This window comes from Procambarus clarkii, chromosome 19 (genome assembly GCF_040958095.1).
Source record: "Procambarus clarkii isolate CNS0578487 chromosome 19, FALCON_Pclarkii_2.0, whole genome shotgun sequence".
Taxonomy (NCBI): domain Eukaryota; kingdom Metazoa; phylum Arthropoda; class Malacostraca; order Decapoda; family Cambaridae; genus Procambarus; species Procambarus clarkii.
In genome coordinates, this window is record NC_091168.1 from 782,717 (window position 1) to 804,781 (window position 22,065).

Here is a 22,065-nt window from a genome sequence, read left to right on the forward strand (position 1 = left end):
AGCCACACGAGGCAGCTACTACTGACCCACACGAGGCAGCTACTATTGACCCAAGTGAGGCAGCTACTATTGATCGACACGAGGCAGCTACTATTGACCCACAAGAGGCAGCTACTATTGACCCAAGTGAGGCAGCTACTATTGACCCACACTAGGCAGCTACTATTGACCCACAAGAGGCAGCTACTATTGTCCCACACGACGCAGCTACTATTGACCCACGCCAGGCAGCTACTATTGACCCAAGTGAGGCAGCTACTATTGACCCAAGTGAGGCAGCTACTATTGACCCACACGAGGCAGCTACTACTGACCCACACGAGGCAGCTACAACTGACCCACACGAGGCAGCTACTATTGACCCAAGTGAGGCAGCTACTATTGACCCACACTAGGCAGCTACTATTGACCCACAAGAGGCAGCTACTATTGACCCACACGAGGCAGCTACAATTGACCCACGCGAGGCATCAACTATTGACCCATACGAGGCAGCCACTATTGATCCACATGAGGCAGCTTCTCTTCACCAATACGAGGCAGCTACTATTGACCCACACGAGGCAGCTACTATTAAGAACATTAGAACAAAGGTAACAGCAGAAGGCCTATTGGCCCATACGAGGCAGCTCCTATTTATAACCACCCAATCCCACTCATATACTTGTCCAACCCGTGCTTGAAACAATCGAGGGACACTACCTCCACCACGTTACGCGGCAATACCTGAGGACATGTGGGCCGACACTAGGCGCAGTTCGAGGCTCGCGTTACTGGTTGGTGGACATGTATAGTTGTGGACGAGTTCTTCGTCAACAGTTGGCCTCCTCCTTAAAGGCCTTCTCGTACAGCAGAAGTAAGTTGGTGTTGATTGCTCACATCGTGGGTCATCCGGTGTTTACGACCTGTCCTCTAGTTTATTGTAACATGGTTACCCACTGAGGTCGTGTTCTGGCGCTTCACTGTAATTGTTACGCTAATAACTATATTTGATTAGTGAGCTTCCGCACCTGTAAGTGACGTGGGTTTTAAGAGATTCAGCCGCAGTAACATGACTAGTAAGCTAATGTTCCTTCTGCTGAAGGGTATTATTTAAATTAAATTTTTGCTGGGGGTTTAACTACTGGCCCGTTGACAAGCAGACTAAATCCTATGCACATATCTGTTGCTTTTTTTTCCCCGGTCTAAGAATATCGCCGTCAAATCTTACTTTATCAGAAATATCGGCGTGACTAAGAATGAAATTCGGTGAAATGTGTAAGAACGTCTTTGGGGACAAAGATGGGTGAATGACATTCGAGTTGCGTGGTGACCACCGGCCAGGTCGGACGCTCCTGAGGTCTCTCCGCACTGGCTAGTGTTTACGTTGGGTGATTGCTTGTTTGCCCTGCTGGTGGTGGTTTGCCACTGACAGGGTGACGTTTGCCTTCGCCATGGGGTCATCTCGCCCTCCAGTGCAGAGGACATTGTCGGCTGGTCTAGCGTTTACGGTGCCGGTGGACCATCCATTGGTTGGTGTCGCCCTGGTGGACGTGCTTCATGTGCAGCTGTCGGACCTGGTGGGCGTCCAGCTGCTTCAGGGCAACCGTGCTGTGGTAAAGTTCCGCCTCCAGGCTGCCTTTCAGGTGTTTCTCGAGCGTTGTGAGGGGCGTGTTTACCCACTCCCTGATTCAGCTGGCTCAGTTAAGGTGGTGAATCTTAGTGTCACCTTGACGTCTGTGGCGGTGCATGGTGCCCCCTTCGAATTTCAGGACGACTTTTTAACCTCCTGTTTTGAGCGATTTGGGACCGTGTTAAGTGTTCGTTGGAACAAGGTCGTTGCCGGGCACTGTGTTGGTATGCTTGACGGCTCCCGCACCCTGACGATGTCGCTGAAGTGTAGTGTACCGTCGTCGATGTCCGTGTTGGGTTACACGCTCCGCTGCTTGTACCGGGGTCAACCGCGCACCTGTTATCGGTGTGGTCACGAGGGTCACCTGGCTGCGGCGTGCGACGTGGGTGCAACTGGTAGGGTGCATGTTTTTCGTGCAGAGGATTTCCCGCCCTTGTTACGTTCGGACGGTTCTGAGGATGGAGTAGGTGCTGTGCCTGAGGCGCCTGATTGCCTGTCTGCTGCTCCGCCTGTTGGGGCGAGTTCTACGGCGACACGTCAGGTGACTGCTATGGCCCCTGGGGTTGTTGAGCCGGTGTGTGTGGGTGTCGGGCCGTCGCCTGAGCTGCGTGTAGTGAAGGATGTCTCGGTGGAGGTCCATGTCCCGCCCCCGCCTGTGGATGTGATACCGGCTCCCGGGGACGCGGGTTCTGCTGTTTTAGAGGGGGTGCTTCGGCAGGGGGAGGTGCCTGCCGTGTCTGTGTGTGTTGGTGAGTGTAGTTCTGCTCTTTCCGTCCCTTTGCAGAAGCGTGCGCGTCGGTGTTCTGAGGCTGTTTCCCTGCATGATGTGGACAGTGTGGGTGATGTGGCCTCTGTGGACTCTTCGGACGGTGCGGGTGTGGCCTGTGTGGATGTAAAGATGGTGGCCGTGCCTGCCTGCTGGGCGTGGTGTGGTAAGGCCTGTCTCGAAGCGTTCACGGCGGGCTCGGAGTGTGTCTCCCCTTCGTGGTGTGCCTTGGGAGGAGGTGGGGGAGTATGGTAATCTGGCGCCCCCCGCCGAGAATGGTGGTGCTGTGAGGGGCTCCGACGTTGCTACCTGTGCCTCTCCTCCTGCGTCTCCTGCTGTTGGATCTCCACAGTGGGGGGTTGTCCCTGCTGATCGGGACCTCGTCGTGATGTTGCGGAAAGATGTGCGCCAGAGGGCCTCGGCTCCTGTGCCCGGTGGTGGGGTCGGTGCCGCGCCTGCGTCCCCTGCTGTATCCCCTCCTTCCTTGCTCCAGTCTGGGGATTGCCTAGTCCCGTCTGCTGGGGTCGTGCCCTGTGAGGGTCCGGAGTTGGGCCCTTATCGGGATGCCCGGGTGCTTCCGATCCCGTGGTGCTCGTCCACTGTCTGGGTGTCGCGGGTGAAGGAGTTTGTGTATAGGGTGCCGGATAGGATGTCTCAGCCGAGGGCGCCGCCTGGTGGCCGGCTGCCCGCTGACCTGCGGGTGATATGGGAAGCGTACTGCTTGCGCTTTCCGATACACAAGTTTCCGGAGAAGTATTAGTTCCCGTCTTGCGCACGCTGCTAAGCCGTGCATGGATCAGCTGCCACCGTGATCACGACGCCCCGCCCCCCGGTGCGGGGAGTCTCCCTCTAACGTTCGCCTCTGTTTTCGTCGCCACTCCTCTCTCTACGGCCCATCACATCTACCGCTTTTGACTTTCTTCTCCTCCTGACCGTCAACGCGTCTCCTTACATCTGTCCTGGTGCAGTCATCGGGAGGGTTACCCCTTCATGCAAACTGCGCCTATTCTCAAGAAGAAGAAGAAGAATGACATTCATGAACTATCGGATGACTTGCCGACAATTTGGTTTGGTAAATATTTTTCATAAAGTATTAAAGATTGCCTTGATTACAGTATCCCTGTGACTGATGTGGTGAACCTTAGCAGTATGTAATTCCTAAAGTTTATTGTTGACTGTTGTTCTTTAAGATTCGCTACCTGGAACAAAAAGTTCCCAGTAGCACGGGCTATGATGAGCCCGTAGTGGACCTATTGTAGACGTGTAAGCTATAACTATCTTTATGTCTGAAAAGGAATTTTCATCTTGTATTATCTGCGGTTACTATTATATAAATATATAATATACTAATTGCTGAATTGGAGTCTGGTCCTAGCTTCGGTGCGGGGCAGACGTGTTGAATCGGCGCTCCAGCAGTTTGGTGTTGTTTGCCCGTTTCGGCCGGTTGGGGGCGGGTGTGTGTCTGCTCGCCTGTGCTGACGTGGCGTTACGATGGGGGTCCCTCTACCCCCAGTCGTCCGGGCTCAGTCTGTGGGACTAGAGTTCTCTGTGCGGGCTGGTTACCCGGAGATTGCCCTGGCTTGTGAACTGCTCTCTGTCCCTGTGTTTGCGATTTATGGGGTCGATTTGGTAACGGCCCGTAGGGCCATTGTGAAGTTTGCAGAGGAGGCGGCGTATTGCGATTTTCTCCGGCGATACGAGGGGCGGACACTGCCCCTGCCGGATGGTGCGGGCACTGTCACCCTCTCGGATAGAAGTGGTGCACTTACTTACATCAGTGTGCATGGGGCACCCTTGGAGTTTCCAGAGGCTCTGCTACGGCGGTATTTTGGCCGGTTTGGCGCAGTTGTTAGTGTGAGAGTGAACGTGGTGTCTTCTAGTCCTCTTAAGGGTGTGAGGTCTAACATTCGCACCCTGGGCATGAGACTCCGGGCGGATATTCCGTCCTCTGTGCGCCTTATGGGGTACAACGTTCGGGTGTTTTACGCCCGTCAGCCGCGGACGTGTTATCGTTGTGGTCTTTTGGGCCATCAGGCTGCTGACTGTTCTGCGCCTCCTGTTGCACCAGTGAACCTCTTCAGTGAGGAGGATTTTCCGCCCCTTCCTGTGGGGGATGATTCGGTGGGTATGGACGTCTCTTCGGCTGAGGTGCCCTCTGTAGCAGCTGTTGCTCCGCCTGTTGCGCCCCCTGTTGTTGCCGCATCTCTTCCAGAGGTTGGGTCCTCGCCTAGTGCTCCGGCTGATGTCCCTGCGCCTCTTCCGCCTGCCGTTTGCTCGGTCCCCTCGTCTTCCAGTTCTTCCTCTGCTGTGTCTGTCCCGGTCCCTGCACCCTCGCCGTCTGTCCCGGCTGTGCTGGGAGATGAGGTGGATCCGGAATTCCCTCCTGTGCCTGGCCTGGTGCCCCGTGTGGTTAAGGAGCCTGCCGTGCTGCGGCGTGCGTCGGTTCGCTCGGTTGGTGCTGCGCGGGTCGCTGAGTCTGCCTCCGGGTCTGATGATGTGCGGCCCGAGCCTAAGCGTTCCCGGCGTTCTTCTGCGTGGGCTGATGTTGGCGAATTCGACGAGTGTCGTCCTTCCGTTGACGGTGGCGTGGCTCCGGATGTGGTGCACACTACGGTGGTGGCGGAGGTACACTTGCCTGAGGATGCCGGTGCCGGCGTTTCTGCCTCCACTTCTGGTCCGGTGTCAGAGGGTCCTGCTTCAGGTGCGTTGCCTGCGTCGGATGGCTCCGGTTCTTCGTGGGCGGTGGTTCCCCCTGCTGTAGTTGGTGGTGAGCGGGGTGGCCTGGTGGTGATGTTGAGAAAGGATGCTCGCTCTGGATGTTCTGTGGCCCCTTCCTCGTTACCCGTTTCCTCGGCAGCGGTCTTGCCGCCTCTTCCGTTTCCTGCAGTCCCTTCCGTGTCTCCTGCGGTATCCGTGGAAGTGCTATCGTCTCAGCGTCCGCCACCTGCTCCGATGGCGAAGGCGTGGCAGGCTCGGCGTCCCTCGTCCGCTTCTCGGGTGTCGTCTGCTTCCTCGAAGGGCGTGGTTGGCGCTCCCCAGCCTCGTTATGCGACTTGCGTCAGTGACCTTAGGCATTGGCCGATGCCGCCAGATATCGATGTTCCTGAGTTTATGATACCCGCTCGAGTGCGGGGGATCAAAAACCCTACCGACCTTGCAGATCTCGTCTGGGAAGCTTAAAAGTCGAAATATCCTTGTGAGCTGTTCCCGTAGAAGTACGTTTCTTCCGATGTTCCTCGCAAGTGATTTCTATGTATTTTGTGTTGCCTGGTTGTGGGGTGTGTATGTGAGTGGGTGGGGTGGGTATTGTTTCCCGGTTCCTGCGTGCTCCGGTTTGTTTTGTGGGTTTTTTTGTATGGCTCGTGTGGGGGGGGGGGGGGTGTGTGGTTCCTATGCGTTTGTGTGTTCGGTTATGGATGTCGTGTGCGCTTGTTTGTCATATTGTCTGCCCTTCAGGCTGTTGGCGTGTGCTCTTTGTTATGTTTTGCCTTCCGTTTGTTATGGCGGATCTGTTTTCTTTATTGTTATTGTCCTTATTCTTGTATGTTTCTCGCCTCTCTGTATGTATTTGAGGTGTTAGCAGGCTTGTTTTGTGTGCATTTTGTCCTGGGGTTTTCCCTTATGTTTGTATTACACTGTGTTACTAATTGTGTATTGTTTGTATATGCATTTTTTTGTGGTCAGCCCTTCTGGCTGGTCTTCTATTGATTTGTTCCTTTGTCCTTGTACATATGTGTGCTTTGTACTTTTGTTCTATGTTATATTTGTTCTGTTTTTCTTGTACATTATACGCATGCTTGCATGTAAAAAAAAAAAAAAAAAAAAAAAAAAAAATTGCTGAATTTGAACCACGTTGCGTGCGTGAAGTGACTTAGATTCATTAATATATAAATGTAGATACACATTTGACTTTATTAATGAACTTCGAAATATATTTAAGCATAATGTTTATAGTAGACTTTGCACCTTTTACCAAAGTGTCCATGAAGAACGTGAAGGGAAGCTGTTGGGTAGCTCTTCAAACTAAAAGGGTAATTTACTATGTTACGGAACCAACAACGCCTTGTCCGATAAGCTTAAGTTAAACTACTTAAATTTGTTTCAGAATACATTAGATTTTTATGGTGAAAGGCAAGTTGCCTTTAATGTAGTAATTGCATATTAACCCATGCAATAGTTTGGTTTAAGCGGACATAATCTTCAAATATGCAATAACTGAAAACTAGTTAGATTTCAAAATTTTTCAACTAGTTTATGTAAAGGGCTTAATTTGGTCAGTATCGGCATCGTAGCATAAATGGGGAGAAACAATATTTACTAGTGTCAACAACTTGCCGAAATGTTAAAAAATTATCATCAAAAAAGTGTCGACTGAAATCTTTACTATCGGCTGTCAAAATAGCATATAATAAATATATTTAGTTGTATCCAAAAAACTTTAATATTTTGTTTATCGAATGATTTGCATGAAACTTGTACACCTGACTGCACGTAAACCTATCTGTAAGGATGCCAATTTTGAAGGAAATTAGTTATCAACCCCGGCCACGGATGGCAGCACCTTAGACTTCTTTTTTTAATTTCTATTAAAGTAATATAAACGTAACATTTACTTCCCTCTTTTATTCAATTTACATGAAACTTACCTTGTGTAGTTTCTCTACAGTCTGCAAGAAGCGTTTTTTTCTAAAGTTCATTTAATAATTTTATAAATGGTAATAAACATACTTGTAAAATTTTTTAGGAACTTGGACTACTTGTAATAGTTTTCACTAAACATCTTTTGGAGAATAGTCCTGGATACTTTATTATATGCTAATGTGATAGTGCCATAGAAATTTTCATTTCACACTTGTGGTTGTAGATCCCTCCGTGATGTCGCCTCGTCGTAGTGAGAGGCTTGCGTACTAGGGACATGTGAGGTTTGCCTTTGGCCTCCTCTCCTGCCCCTCTTTGGGTGGTGTACATGCAGGAAGTCGTACCGTAGGGGCCTTGTGAGCCATCGAACCACTCGCTGGAGGGGGTCGCCCGTGAGGGGCCGTCCTGAGTGGATGGTTGGGGTTCAAGGCTGGGGCGATAGGGGGGAATGGGGTCTTGGCACCAATGGGGTCTTGGCACCAATGTGGGAGAATGAACGATGGAGTAGGACTTCCATTTTGAAAAGGGGAGCACTGCTTGGGACGACGCCCCTTTCCTGCACTGGCCCTCGCTCCACCTCCCTGACTTGGTAGGTGATATCCCTTGGGTTCAGGCCCCAAACGTATCGTGACTAATGCATGGCTGACGACATGACTTCTCTTAACCAGGCTAAAGGGGTGGGCGACCAGGTCACTGTGGTGGAAGACCAGGCTCTGTAGCCCCTGCTTAATAGGGCTCAGACTGAATTATTCTTCCTTCTCCCCCACCCCTTTTCCTCTTCTATGGTAGGGTTGAGCTCCAAGCCATAGGGTTGAGCTCCCTATGGTGACAGTCTCGTCCCTTAGCACGGCTCCATCTCTCGGTGACTACTGCGCCTTATGACACCTCGCTAGGGGTTCTCATCGTTGTCCCCGCCACGGCCGCTCTCGCACGTTTTTCCCATACTAATTCGTACCACGCCTTGCTTGATCCTGCTACATACAATAAGTACTTTGACTTCCATCAGTTGGATTCTTCTCCTCCTGAGGATTTCTCCCTCCATAGGCATCTTGTTGATTCGGTAATTACCTCTGTTATTTTTTTAGCCCCACCCATCTTGGCATGTGTCGCTGCTCCTCAAGATGCAGCCACCCGCTTGGCCGCTTTGTTCTGCATTGGGAGACCCCTGTTTGGTTCTCCTAGAACGCTCGGTTAAATGTAGTGTTGCCACTGTTCTCCTACCACACCATGTTGCGACTGGTATTAGGAACCTAAAGTACTGCCACGAGGATATTAAACATATCCTCGAGGCACTAGGCCATTCTGTTCTCCAGGTAGACGTTCACTCGACCCCCTCGTGGCCGTCCCAGTCTGCCCCTTTGGGTTGTGAAGATTACCTTTGATGGTCGGACACTTCGCCTGCTGTTACTCTTGTTGGTGCCAGATGCTCCGTTCAAAAGTACATTCCCTCTCCTCGGCTTTGAAATAAGTGCTGGAAGTTCGGACATGATGCCTTCTGATGCTCCAGTACTGTCTCGTTCTCATGTGTGGGGGCGAGGGTCACTCTAAGTTCGCGTGCACTTCTCCCCAGGCCCGCTGCTTCAATTGCATTGAAGCCCACCCCACCCTACCTTCTCCTGTGCGTGTATACATTTCAAACTTGAGGCAGCCATCCTCAACTTGAAGCACCGGGAACGTTTGTATTTTCCCGAAACGAGGCGCTAAGTTCGCCGTCTCCCCCACTCTTGCTGACATCTTGTGTGTTGTAATCTTCCTCTCGTCCTTCGCACCTTCCTCAGTCTCGCAAGTTTCCAGGCATTAGACCCGGACACGCCCACCTCCTCCCCTGTTCCTTTACATCCAGAAGGTTCACCAGCTGCTTCTGTCTGGGGGAGGGGGGGTTTACTTTCTACCAACTGTCATGTCTCCTGTATCTTTCCTAATTTCCCTCCGATCCTCCTTCCCGTTCTTCTCCCCTGTCTCTTGGCTCTCCACGCTGCCTATATGTGCGAACTGCTTTCCATCGCTCCCAGCAATCGTGTTCCCTCTTTGTCCGTTCACACGCTAGAGGTCTGTTGTCCAGTACGTTGTTGCTGGAATACCTGTCTTGAGTCAGAAGCGAAAGCCTGGCTCGTTTCCCTCCTCCCCAGCGGGAAAGAAGGCTTCACTTTCTTCCTCGCACTCTACCTCTGACTCTATTGCTCCATCCCCTCCCATTTGTGGTAGTTTCCCCCCCCTGTTCCTGCTATGGTTTCTTTGGCCCCTGCTTCCTTCACGGTTGCTGCCCTTGCTAAGGTGTGCTCCCCGGTTTCTGCCCCTCCTGCTGTCATTGACCCTCGGATGTCTCCTCCTACAGACCCTGCTCATCCGCCTCTGGTCTGTTCTCCTGCTCTTACCTTCATCCTTACTCGGTTTACCCATGTCCTCTGACTTTCCTGAGCTTCTTTAACATGTTCCATTTTAACCCTTTGCGTATTCTTTATTCTGTTGCTGTCCTCTCTTTTTGTCGACGTCTATTCTTGAATGGAATATTCGTAGATATTACGCCAATTTCCATGAACCCCAATTTCTGATTTCAGTTTTCCCCCCTTTGTCTCCACGAGCAGATGCTTGGTGCTCGTCCTGGTCGCATCCATGGCTATTCCTTTCTCTCTCTCACCCCAGGCTTTTGCTGAGGCCCATTACTCTACTGCTATCTTGATTCGTTCTGATATAACATTAGTTTCCCTACTTTTCTCGTCGCCTCTCGGATGTTCTGCTGCCAGTCTTTGGGAGTAAATGGTATACGGTTTGTTAAATTTCTCCCCCAAATGTCCCCCTTTACCTTCCGATCTTTAACACCTACTGGACTCTGTGCCAGAGCCTGTGCTCCTGCTGGGTGATTTAAATGGTTGACATACCCTCTAGGGTGATGTTCTGACTACTGGGTTTGTCTTCTCGAACCGTTCATCCTCTCTTCTTCCATGTCTTTTCTGGTTTCTGGTGAGCCTACTCGTGTAGACTCACTCACACCCTTCCTGTCTTTATCTTTCTCTCTGCTCGTCTCTTTACTTACATTTCACTTAGCGGGTTCTTGATGACCTCCATGGCAGTGACTTTCCCCATTCTTGTTACCTCTTTCTCTTCACCCTCCCCTCTCCTTCCCTAGGTGGCAATTGTCCAAGTGAGACTAGAACCTCTTTACCCTCGGAGCTACTCTCTCCAACCTCTACATTCTGCCTCTCCCTCGTATCTTCATTCTTTTTCAAGTCTTCGACGCTACCTTCCACTCAATTCCTCGCGCTACCTCTTGGGACACACAGAAGCGAGTTCCCTGGTGGGAAGTGTAATGTGCTCGGGCTATCCACTGTAAGCATGAAGCCTGGAAACGACACCGCTGCCGGCAGATGGCTGATTATTATTTCCTGTTTCGGAAGGGAAGTGGTGGCTGGTAGGACCATCCGTATGGGGTAAAAGTGAGAGTTGGAAGTCTTATGTTTCAACCATTACGTCCGAAACTCCTCTGCTGCAGATCTGAAAGCGTATCTGCAAGTTATCAGTAAAGTTCGTTCCCGATATCTCGCCGGTCCTTTACCTCTGCGGTACTCTTGTGACAGACATGGTGCAAGTTGCAGCCGAACTATGTTCTCACATTTCATCTGTTAACTCTGGTTCTCGTCTTCCTCGGTCTTTCCTTCTTCGTAAGCCTGTTCTTGAATCTCATTTTTGGATTTCCGTGCCCATCTCGGATTTCCTTATGACGATCCATTCTCTCTGATTTTCAATCTGCCCTGGCCCTCTGCGGTTCTACGACAGCGGGCTCTGAAGACATTAATTATGGGATGCTTCGCCATCTCCCTCCGTGCACGTCTCCGTATTTGAAGTCTGAATAACCGGGTCTGGGAGTCGTCGTCAGTTCCTATGGACTGGCTCGATGCTGTTGTCCTCCATGTTCAGAAACCAGTATCTCTTGGGACATCTTCTCAGGACTTCCGCCCTATTGCCCTCAAGAGTTGTCTGCAAACTCTTTGAACGTATGGTTAACGTTCGTTTGATGTTCTTGGAACACTTTCACCATCTCCCTCTCAATTTGGTTTTTGCAAATGCCACAGCACAACAGATGTCCTGGTGAACTTGGTCTATATTCGTACTGCTTTTGGTCCGAAGACCTACGTTTTTTGCCGTCTTTTTTGACCTGGAAAAGGCTTTAGATACCACTTGGCGATATCATATTCTGTCCCAACTTCATTCTTATGGCCTTTGTGATAATCTCCCATTCTCTCCAGTCTCTTCTCGTCGTTCTTTTAGTGAGGTTTGGTGCCACTCTCTGCCTCTTCTCGGCAATGCGAGGGTGTACCCAAGGTAGTCTTCTGAGCTCTACTTTTTCTGGTTGCCCTAAATGGTTTTCTTTCCTCTTCCTTCTGAAGTCTTCTCCGCTCTGTCGACGATCTTAAACTATGTCGGTGATGATTCGCCTCTCCTTCAACGGTGGCTTCAACTCGAGATTGATGCCGTATCGTCTTTGGCCACCGATCATGGCTTCAAGTTGTCTAAAAGTCTAAGACTTGTGCTATGACTTATACTCTGAAGCGTGGTTTTTCTTCGTCCGACATTTTATGGCCATCCCCTTGTGTACAGAGGTTCCACTAAGCTTTTGGGGGTTAATATTTGACTAGTTTGTCTTAGCCGCTCCATATCTCTGATGTAAGAGTTGAATGCTCTAAGGCCCTTAAGCTCCTTAAGGTTTTATCCCATACTTCTTGGACCGGAGAAGAGCATGATCCTCTTTACATTCCTCTCTCATCCTGCTAAACTCATTTATGGTTGCCCTACTTACTCGTCTGCATCTCCTACTCTTCGCAGTCTTGATTCTTTGCACCATACTGGGTTGTGCTTCACCTCTGGTACTTTTCGTACTGCCCTCGTATTGTTTGTTGACACTGGCTTCCTATCTCTTCAGGTCCGCCATGATCGCTACCGTCTTCCCTATCTTGCGCGGTCCTAACATCCTTACTCTTGTCTCTATCGTGCTTTGACATTTACCCCTCCGGTAGTTACTGTTATTCTTCACTACCTCCCTCTTTTTGTCCGGTTATCTCGCTTACAGAATTATTTTTAGATTCGTATTACTGCTTTTTCTCCTCGTATTGTTCCGTCCTTACCCCTTGTAGAGGGTCCCCCCCCCCTTCCTAAATCTTGTACATCTCTGACCCGTATCGCTAAAGTTTTTACTCCCTCCTACGGTTCTGACACTCATTTTTCTTGACCATTTTTCTTCCCTCTACCACTAGATTTCCATCTTCACCGATGGGTCTAAATCTGCAGAAGGTGTAGGCCACTGTTATTTTTTTTCCCCTGACGACACTTGTCACCTGCCTCTGGAGACTAGCATCTTCACAGCAGAACTTTATGCAATTCTCTATGCTCTAGTCTCCTACATTTTCGTTGTCAATCCTCCTTTATGGTTGTAGTACTCTCTCGTTGTGCCCTAATGCCTCTAGGGTCCTTTAATACAGTCCATCTGGTGGCTGTCGAGATTAAACATTGGCCGTTTCTTATCTCTAGTAAATTTAAATCGGTAGTTTTGCTGGGTTCCCAGCCATATTATAGTTTCTCTAAATGAGCGTGTGGATGCTGCCACTACGGAAGCTATCCGCTTTTGTCCCATCTCCAGTAAAGGTATTCCTTATTCAGACTTGTACCCAGTTATTCGTTCCTCCATCCTTGCTCGTTGGCAGGGTTGTTGGTCTTCGGTTACTGGTAACAAACTGCGTACTATTAAGCGAAGTGTCCCCCATGGTCTTCCTTCATACCACTGTAACCAGCGCTGGAAAACGGCTCTGGCGAGGTTGCGTATTGGCCAAAAACACTCAACTTGCGGTCACTTAATGGAGCGCTACCCTGCTCCTTATTTTCCGAATTGCTTTGTTCCTCTTAGTCGCGCATATCCTTGTTGAATACCATGACTTCCAGGACAAGCGTGTCCTGCTTTCCGATAGTTCCTCGCGATCACTTTTCCCCTCGATAGAGTTCTTGGTGAATCGGATACTTCTAATGTCGTTCGCCTTGTGTATTTCTGTTCTCGTATTGGCATCCTTGGTGTTATTAAGCACCCTCTGATTATTCAGCACATTTGACGGTGCTACATAGCTTTCCCAGTTTAGTGCCTTCCTTTGATTATTAATTATTGTGGTTGTAGCAGCTTAATGAATGTGAAATTCGTTGAAAAAAAAACTAATTTGCTTTCTATTGAAGCTGCAATACTGAAACTTGAAACAGTTGCAGCCATTTTCATATCAAACTAGTAAAAAAAGTTTGACCTTGAACAACTTATTATGACCCCCTTAATTACAAATTAAGAGGGTGGGTGGGGGTGAAATATGAAAGATAAGGGGTTCAATGGTGGAGAGGTTGGGGTAGACTGTTACCTTTGCTTGTACATAAATGTGTAAATTTGCTTATTGGAGAGAGGGAAGAGATGTTGAATTGGCAGGAGGGATCCAGAGCCTTTAACAGCTACCCTCATAGTACATGATAAAATTATAAGTGTTGTGCTATTAATGTAACTTTTTTTGTATTTTTATGAAAGGTAATATGAATATGTAATGGTTATCGTGCAAAAGCCAGAAAGTCGTGAGCAAGTTTCTAAAATTAAGAGATGTATGTTTGGCAGTGGGTTCTGCAGGAAGTGCGGGCGCTGTCGGACCGCAGGCCAAAATAAAGGACGATCATGTGAAGGAGGCACTGAAGATGGACAAGGGCAGAGAGGCCATATTTATCTCTCAAAGCGTAAGACCTTGCTGGCAAGGGCGACCACTTTTCTTCAACGGTTACCAGTGTTGAAGTAAAATTCTCCCTGATGGGGAAGCATAACGTAGTGTCTTATGTGGTAAAAATAAGCCCACACCCTGGAAACACAAATCGAAACTTTCTCTCTTTTCCGCTTGTTACAACTTGTAATAAAGTTGTTACATCTTGGCTTAACGTGTTTATGACGTATTAAGACGTTGTTACAACTTGCTATATTGGTTGTTATAACTGGTTAGGTGTTAAAACTTGTTCCAACGCTGTACCATCGTCGTAGTTTCGGTGTGTTTGGCGGGCATAGATCAGAGGACCACTTGGCTGATTTTCCCCCCTCCCCGCTCAGCTCGTTGTCGCCGTGTGGGGGCTTGGTGGGCGGCTGCCGGAGTGTGATGCTCCTTGGGACAGTCCTGTCCTTTTCTAGCCTTGTGCTCCTGCTGCCGTCCTCTCCAATTCTGCTGGGCATCTTTTCCTTTTCCTTCTGTTTCGTTTTTCTCCCCCCTCTTCTCCTATCTGCTTGCCGTTTCCTGCCGACCTTTTGCTCGTTCTGGTTCTTCCCTTGGACTTCTTCTATTTTGACGCCCGGGTGCTTGAGGAGGCATACTCTTGCACCCGTAGAACTGCAGTACCCGACGTCGAGAGCGAGGGGAACCTTTTATTGTCAATCCCCACTTCGTCACTGAACCCGATCTCGACGGACTGTCGGTTTCTTAAGGTGGCGTTTGTGGGGCGTATACTCACGACGCACCCCTAGGAGGCCCCGACAAGATCGGCGATAGCTTCTTGTTGGGTGTCCTGCCTCTAATTGTGGCTCCATGGTGGGTGTGGGGGCACATTCGTGAGTGAATTCTTCTTTCGTCAAGATGATTACCCCTGCTTCGGCTTCTTCTGGTTTACCTTCTCAGGCTCGTGGGGTGGGCGACCAAGCCCCCGAGTCGGTCCGTATTGGAAGACCGGGCTCTGTAGCCTCCGCTGCATTGGGCCCCGACCTTGCTCCTCCTTTGGCCTCTCTGACTCCTTCCCCTGGCTCCCCTCCCTCCTCTGTGGTTGGGTCGAGCCCCAAGCCCCCAGTGGTGACTACCTCGTCCCCTGGCGCGGCTCCTCTCGTTGTTACTACTGCGCCTTTTAACCCCTCTCTCTCTGGGGGTTCTCACCGCCGTTCTCGTCACGGCCGCCCTCGCTCGATTCCTTCCAGTTCTGCTACCTATCAAGCCTTGTTTGGTCCCGCTTCGTGGGCCAAATATTTTGATCTCCTCCCTCTTGATTCTGCGCCTCCTGACGATTTCTCCCTTCATCGACATCTCATTGATTCCGTGGATGCCTCCATTACTTTTAACCCCACTCGTCTCGGTACGCGTGTCGTTGCTGCTCCTTCTCAGGATGCTGCTTCCCGCTTGGCTGCCTTATCCTGCCTTGGCGAGACCCCCGTTCGGGTCTCGAAGAACGTCCAGTTGAATGCCAGTGTTGGCACTATTTTGCTCCCGCCCCATGTTGCGACCGGTGTTCGGGACCTACGCGACTGCCACGACGATATTCGACATATCCTCGCTGCCCAGGGCCATTCTATTCTCCAGGTGGACACGTTTACTCGTCCCCCTCGTGGTAGTCGCCGTCAACCCCTCCGGGTTGTGAAGATTACCTTTGATGGTAGGACCCTTCCACCCTCTGTCATTCTTGCTGGTGCCAGGTGCTCTGTCCAGGAGTACATTCCTTCTCCTCGGCTCTGCAACAAGTGCTGGAGGTTTGGGCATGGTGCCCTCCGCTGCTCCGGGACTGTCTCTCTCTGTCCTTTGTGTGGTGGCGAAGGTCACTCTAAGTCGGAGTGCGCTTCTCCCCAGGCTCGTTGCCTCAACTGCGGTGAGGCCCATCCTACCTTCTCCCGTGCGTGTGTCCATTACAAGCTTGAGGCAGCCGTCCTCAACTTGAAGCACCGGGAGCGTTTATCTTTTCCTGAGGCGAGGCGCCAGGTTCGCCGGCTCCCGCCTTATGCTAATATCTCTTATGCTCGTGTGTTGCGCTCTTCCTCTCCTCGTCCTTCCCGCCTTCCTCAGACTCACAACCGTTTCCAGGCCTTGGACCCTGATGCGCCCACTGCCCCCTCCTCTGTCCCTTTGGGTTCTCTCCCGAAGGATCCTCCTCCTGGTCCTCTGTCTGGGGTTCCCCTTCCTTCTACCCGGTCTGTCGTGTCTTCTGTGTCTCCTTCCTCGTCCCCCTCCGATCCTCCTTCCCATCCTCTTCCTCCATCTATCGGCTCTCCCCGCCGCCTGTCGGTGCGGGCGGATGTCCATCGCTCTCCTAACGGCCGTCGTGTGTGCTCTCGTTCGGCTTCTCCTGTTGAGACACTGGAATCCGTTGCCCGGTACGTAGTTGCTGGGACACCGGTCTCTTTAAGTCAGAAGCGTAAGCCTGGCTCCTCTCCTTCCTCTTCCCCGGCGGGTAAGAAGGCTTCGCTTTCTTCCTCAGCTCCTCCTTCTGGCTCTGTTGCTCCTTCCACTCCCGTTTCAGTGCTTGCGCCCCCTGTTCCTGCTATGGAGGTTTCTTTGGCCCCTGCTTCCCTTTCGGTTGCTGCTCTTGCTGGGGTGCTCTCCTCTCTTTCTACTCCCCCTCTTCCTGCTGCTGTCCTTGACTGCTCCTCTCCGTTGTCTCCTCCTCCTCCTCCTCCTCCTCCGGACCCTGCCCGCCCACCTCTGATCTGTTCTCCCGTTTCCTTCCCTCCGTCTTTGCTCAGTTTACCCATGCCCCCTAACCCTGACTTTGCTGACCCTGATCCCGACCCTGATATTCTTTAACGTGCTCTGTTGGTCTTTCGCCTTTGTTTCTTCCTTGTTCTCTGTTTTTGTCCTTTCTCTTCTCGTCGTTGTCCATTCTTCAATGGAACGTTCGAGGTTATTACGCCAATTTCCTCGAACTCCAACTTCTGGTTTCGCGGTTTTCGCCCCTTTGTGTCTGTCTCCAGGAGCCGATGCTTGGTGCTCGTCCTGGTCGTTTTCGTGGCTATTCCTTTCTCTCCCCCCCCCCCAGCCATTGCTGGGGCTTCTAATTCTTCTGCTCTCTTGATTCGGGCTGATGTTCCCTTTGTTCCTTTACTTTTTCCTTCGCCTCTCCATTGTTCTGCTACTCGTATCTTTGTGGGGAAATGGTACACAGTTTGTTCCATTTATCTCCCCCCGAGTGTCCCGCTCTCTCTTCCTGATTTGAAACACCTCCTAGACTCCTTGCCGGAGCCTGTGCTCCTGCTGGGTGACTTCAATTGTCGCCATTCTCTTTGGGGTGACGTTCTGACGAATACCCGGGGTCGCCTCCTTGAGCCGTTTCTCCTCTCTTCTTCCCTGTCTCTTCTGAATTCTGGTGAGCCCACTCATTTGGACTCTCGAACTCGCACCCTTTCTTGTCTTGATCTTTCTCTCTGCTCTTCTTCTCTTTACTTAGATTTCACATGGCAGGTTCTTGATGACCTCCATGGAAGTGATCATTTCCCCATCCTTGTTTCCTTTTTCTCTTTTCGCCCTTCCCTCTCTTTCCCTAGATGGCAGTTTGCTAAGGCGGACTGGACCCTGTTTTCCCTCAGTGCTACTCTCTCTGACCTCTCCCTTCTGCCCCTCTCTCGCGCTCTCCTCCTTTTTCATGACACTGTCTTCGACGCTGCCCTCCGCTCTATTCCTCGCTCTTCCTCTCGGGGTCCACGGAAGTGCGTTCCCTGGTGGAATGCGGACTGTGCTCGGGCTGTCCGCTGTAAGCGTGCAGCCTGGAAGAAGCACCGCCGTAGGCAGACGACCGATTCTTTTCTTTTCTTTCGGAAAGCGAGTGCGGTGGCCCGTAGGGCCATCCGTATGGCTAAACGTGAATGTTGGGCTTCTTATGTCTCGACAATTACGTCCGAAACCCCTCTGGCCCAGATCTGGAAGCGTATCCGCAAGATAGCGGGTAAGTTCGTTCCCGATGTTTCACCGGTCCTTCACCTCCATGATACTCTTGTGGCGGACCCGTTGCAGGTCGCTTCCGAACTGGGTTCCCACTTTTCTTCTGTTAGCTCTGGTCTTCATCTTCCCCAATCTTTCCTTCTTCGTAAACCTGTCCTTGAGTCTCGTCCTTTAGATTTCTGCACTCATCTTCAGCTTCCCTATAATGATCCCTTCTCTCTCTCTGAACTTCGTTCTGCCCTGGCCCTCTGCGGTTCTACGGCGGCGGGCTCCGATGGTATTCATTATGAGATGCTTCGCCATCTCCCTCCGAGCACGTCTCAGTATTTACTGAGTCTGTATAATCGGATCTGGGAGTCGTCGTCAGTCCCTGAGGACTGGCTCGATGCCGTTGTCCTCCCTGTTCGCAAACCAGGGTCTCTGGGTACTTCCCCTAAGGACTTTCGCCCTATTGCTCTCACAAGTTGTGTCTGCAAACTCTTTGAACGTATGGTTAACGTTCGTCTGATGTGGTTCCTGGAACACCATCACCTCCTCTCCCCTTCTCAATTTGGTTTCCGCAAGTGCCGCAGCACGACAGATGTCCTGGTGAACTTGGAGGTCTATATACGTACTGCTTTTGCTGCGAAGACCTCCGTTGTTGCCGTCCTTTTTGACCTAGAAAAGGCTTACGACACCACTTGGCGTTATCATATCCTATCTCAACTTCATTCTTTTGGCCTTCGTGGTCATCTCCCTCTCTTTCTCCGCAGCTTCCTCTCTCGTCGTTCCTTTCGGGTGCGCCTTGGTACCGCTCTCTCTCCCCCTTTTCAGCAATACGAAGGTGTGCCCCAGGGTAGTGTTCTGAGCACTACTCTTTTTCTGGTTGCCCTCAATGGTCTTCTTTCCTCTCTTCCTTCTGGTGTCTTCTCCGCTCTCTATGTCGATGATCTTACCCTTTGTTGTCAGGGTGATGATTCGCCTCTCCTTCAACGCCGGCTTCAACTTGCGATTGATGCCGTGTCGTCTTGGGCCACAGGTCATGGCTTCAAGTTCTCTACTTCTAAGACTTGTGCCATGACTTTTACGCGGAAACGGGTTGTTCTTCGTCCCTCTTTGTCACTTTATGGTCATCCCCTTGAATACAAAGTTTCCGCGAAGCTTTTGGGGTTATTCCTTGACACTCGTTTGTCTTGGTCTCCCCATATCTCTTACCTCCGTGTTGAGTGCTCTAAGTCCCTTACCCTCCTTCGGGTCTTGTCCCATACTTCTTGGGGGGCAGATAGGCGCACTCTCCTTGCTTTACATTCCTCTCTCGTCCTGTCTAAGCTCGATTATGGTTGCCCTGCTTACTCGTCTGCTTCTCCTTCTACTCTTCGCCGTCTTGATGCTTTGCACCATACTGGGTTGCGCCTCAGTTCTGGTGCCTTTCGTTCGACTCCCGTCCTTAGCTTGTATGTTGACACTGGCTTCCTGTCTCTCCAGGACCGCCGTGATCGCTACTGTCTTCGGTATCTTGCGCGGTCCTTGCAACATCCTTCCTCTCGTCTCTGTCGTGCTTTAACTTTTACCCCTCCTGCGGTTCCTGTTCCTCTTCACCACCTCCCTCTTTCTGTCCGGTTATCTCGCCTGCAGGATTCTCTTTCCGTTCGTATTTCTGATGTTTCTCCTCGTGTTGTTCCTTCTTTGCCCCCGTGGAGGGTCCCTCTTCCGCGGTTTTGTACATCCTTGACTCGCATCACTAAAGCTTTTACCCCTCCTACAGTTCTCAAACGCCTTTTCCTCGAGCACTTTTCTTCTCACTCCCGCTCCGTTTCTGTCTTCACCGATGGGTCTAAGTCAGCGGACGGTGTTGGCTACTCTGTTGTTTTTCCTGATCGCACTTATATGTGTCGCTTGCCTCCGGAGACTAGCATCTTTACAGCGGAACTTTATGCTATTCTCTATGCTCTTCGTCTCCTGCTTTCTCGTTGTCAGTCTTCCTTTGTGGTTGTTGTTGACTCTCGTAGTGCCCTCATGGCTCTCGGGTGCTTTAATCCAGTTCATCCGGTAGTTGTCGAGATCCAGCATTGGCTGTTTCTCGTTCACAGTAAATTTAAGTCGGTTGAGTTTTGTTGGGTTCCCAGCCATATTGGCGTGTCTTTAAATGAGCGTGCGGATGCTGCCGCTAAGGAAGCTGTCCGCTCTTGTCCCATCTCTCGTAAAGGCATTCCGTATTCCGACTTTTACCCGGTTATCCATTCCTCAGTCCTTACCCGTTGGCAGGCTTCTTGGTTGTCTGTTACTGGTAACAAGCTACGTACTCTTAAATGTTGTGTTTCCTCGTGGCCGTCCTCCTTCCACCGTAACCGGCGGTGGGAAACAGCTCTAGCGAGGTTGCGTATTGGCCATACTCGCTTAACCCATGGTCACTTGATGGAGCGCCGCCCTGCTCCTTATTGTCCTAGTTGCATTGTCCCTCTTACGGTCGTGCATGTCCTTCTTGAATGTCCTGACTTCCAGGACGAGCGTGTGTCTTGCTTTCCGACCGCCCCTCGCGGTCACCTGTCCCTCGATAGAATTCTTGGTGACTCGGATACTTTTGATATCGTTCGCCTTATGCGTTTTTGTTCTCGTATTGGCATCCTTGGTGATATTTAGCGCCCTCTGATTATTTTGCGTATTTGATGGTGCTACATAGCCTTCCCGGTTTGGTGCCTTCTTTTGATAATTACTTACTTACTTGGCTGATTTTCATTTATCCATGATGAAGAAAGAAAATGAATTTTTCAAAAAAATCCTTCCGCAACTCAACTAGGAGCTGAATTCCTTGGGGGACAGTAACTTGAGAATGCCAAGGTGGTTATACACATCTTTAGAAGAGGGTAAAGAGCTGATCTTCTTGGAAGACCTCCAACCTTTGGGCTTTAAAGTATTCGACTGCAAAGTGGGCCTCGATGTAGACCATACAAACCTGGTCCTGAAGGAGCTGGCCCGACTCCATGCAGCCTCTCTCCTGCTAAAGGCAAAAACGCCCTTGCAAGACCTGGCTCAAACATTCCCGCACATTGCTGTAGACTGGACCAGTTTATCGGAAAATGCATAACAAGACATGCTCGGGAAGTTTAGCGGGTGCCGAGGCCTTGTTGACCAACATGAAGGGCTACGAGGTGGCGAGGCTGTGGTTGGCCAAGCATCAGAACAATTCTCTTGATCTTGTCAAACACTTTCTGGTCAGAAATCCCAAGTTTGATGTGATTTGTCATGGCGACTGCTGGGTGAACAACGTACAATTCAGGTAGGCAGAAGTTTGTTCATCTTACACTTTTTAGATGTATTTTGGCTCTCAATTTTGAAAATTTAACTCGCTCAAATAGGTATTTTTTTTTAATGATATACAAAATAGTTCGTGTGCCACTAATGTTTTACCTCATAATTCCAGGTACAGTGAAGGTAAACCGGTTGATGTAATGCTCCTTGAACTCCAGCTGAACCGTCTGGCTTCCCCGGCCACAGACTTAAACTACCTTCTCTACACCAGCCTCCACGGCAAAGACAGGAAGGCGAACTGGCGGGACTTCCTCTCCTACTACTATGACTCCTTTAGAAGTGTGATGGAGGCTGGGGCTAGGGGGATGCCCTTCACCCTAAAGGAGCTCCATCAGGAGTACAGAAACAAGATGGAGTACGGTATGTTGTATGGGTCAATAACGGTGTCGTTGGTGATGAGGGAGAGCTCCAGTACCCTGGACGAGAAGAAGAAAAATCCACAATTTCTATCTCGGTTCCTCGCCTTGTATGGTGAACTGATTGAGCAAGAGCGATCACGTCTTTAATGTTGCCCAGTGAAGAAATCGCAGGAAATTTATTTATACCTAATGAATTCGGCCGTGTAGCAGACTGTGGCAATGTGGTGGACATTGATCCTGAACTGTCGGTGTTTTTGCAGGAGCCTCGGACCCAGAACCTACCAAGAGTATCTCTATGAATGTAACTAATTACTACTTGGAGTACCAAATTTGGCAAGTATCAACTTTTACTCGGACTTCTGAAGTCTTCGTGTATATATAAGGGTAACAATTTACCCTTTCACTTGCTTAGAAAGTTGATAGTTCCACCATTGTCCTTTAATACCAAATAAATATCTATAAATTGTTAATGATCCAATTATAAAATTAATAGGCATTCTTGTACTTGTCAATTCTCTCCCTTTTATAGTTATTAAATTTGGAAAGGTCTTTAAAATATGTGGGACCTAAAACATGGCTCCTTTTCGTCCTGACATCTAATGTCTTGACAACTTCAGTCAGGACAAATATTTTAGACCAGGCAAATAATGCTCTAAATTGGTAACTGTAGTGACCTTGGTCCTGCCTGCCGCTGCCGCCAGTATTGTAAGAGCTAAACAT

General features: G+C 50.2%; 2 protein-coding genes across 3 annotated transcripts; both read left to right on the forward strand.

Moving 5' to 3' along the window:
• Positions 1 to 674: 674 nt before the first annotated feature.
• On the forward strand, positions 675 to 21,843 carry LOC123751520 (uncharacterized). 2 transcript variants are annotated; one of them, XR_011229087.1, is made up of 2 exons: positions 675 to 856; positions 21,099 to 21,843. XR_011229087.1 is itself a non-coding variant. In XM_069326905.1 (2 exons), the coding sequence occupies exons 1-2, from the start codon at positions 20,755 to 20,757 to the stop codon at positions 21,490 to 21,492; spliced, it is 594 nt and encodes a 197-aa protein (XP_069183006.1). In that variant the 5' UTR covers positions 20,534 to 20,754; the 3' UTR covers positions 21,493 to 21,843. The 2 variants fall into 2 exon arrangements, 1 of the variants encoding a protein (XP_069183006.1); XM_069326905.1 differs by lacking the exon at positions 675 to 856 and adding an exon at positions 20,534 to 20,954.
• Positions 867 to 16,567, forward strand: LOC138366186 (uncharacterized). Its single transcript, XM_069326904.1, has 2 exons — positions 867 to 1,058; positions 13,648 to 16,567. Exon 2 carries the CDS (start codon positions 14,642 to 14,644, stop codon positions 16,565 to 16,567), a length of 1,926 nt encoding a protein of 641 aa, XP_069183005.1. The 5' UTR covers positions 867 to 1,058; positions 13,648 to 14,641.
• Positions 21,844 to 22,065: the final 222 nt, after the last annotated feature.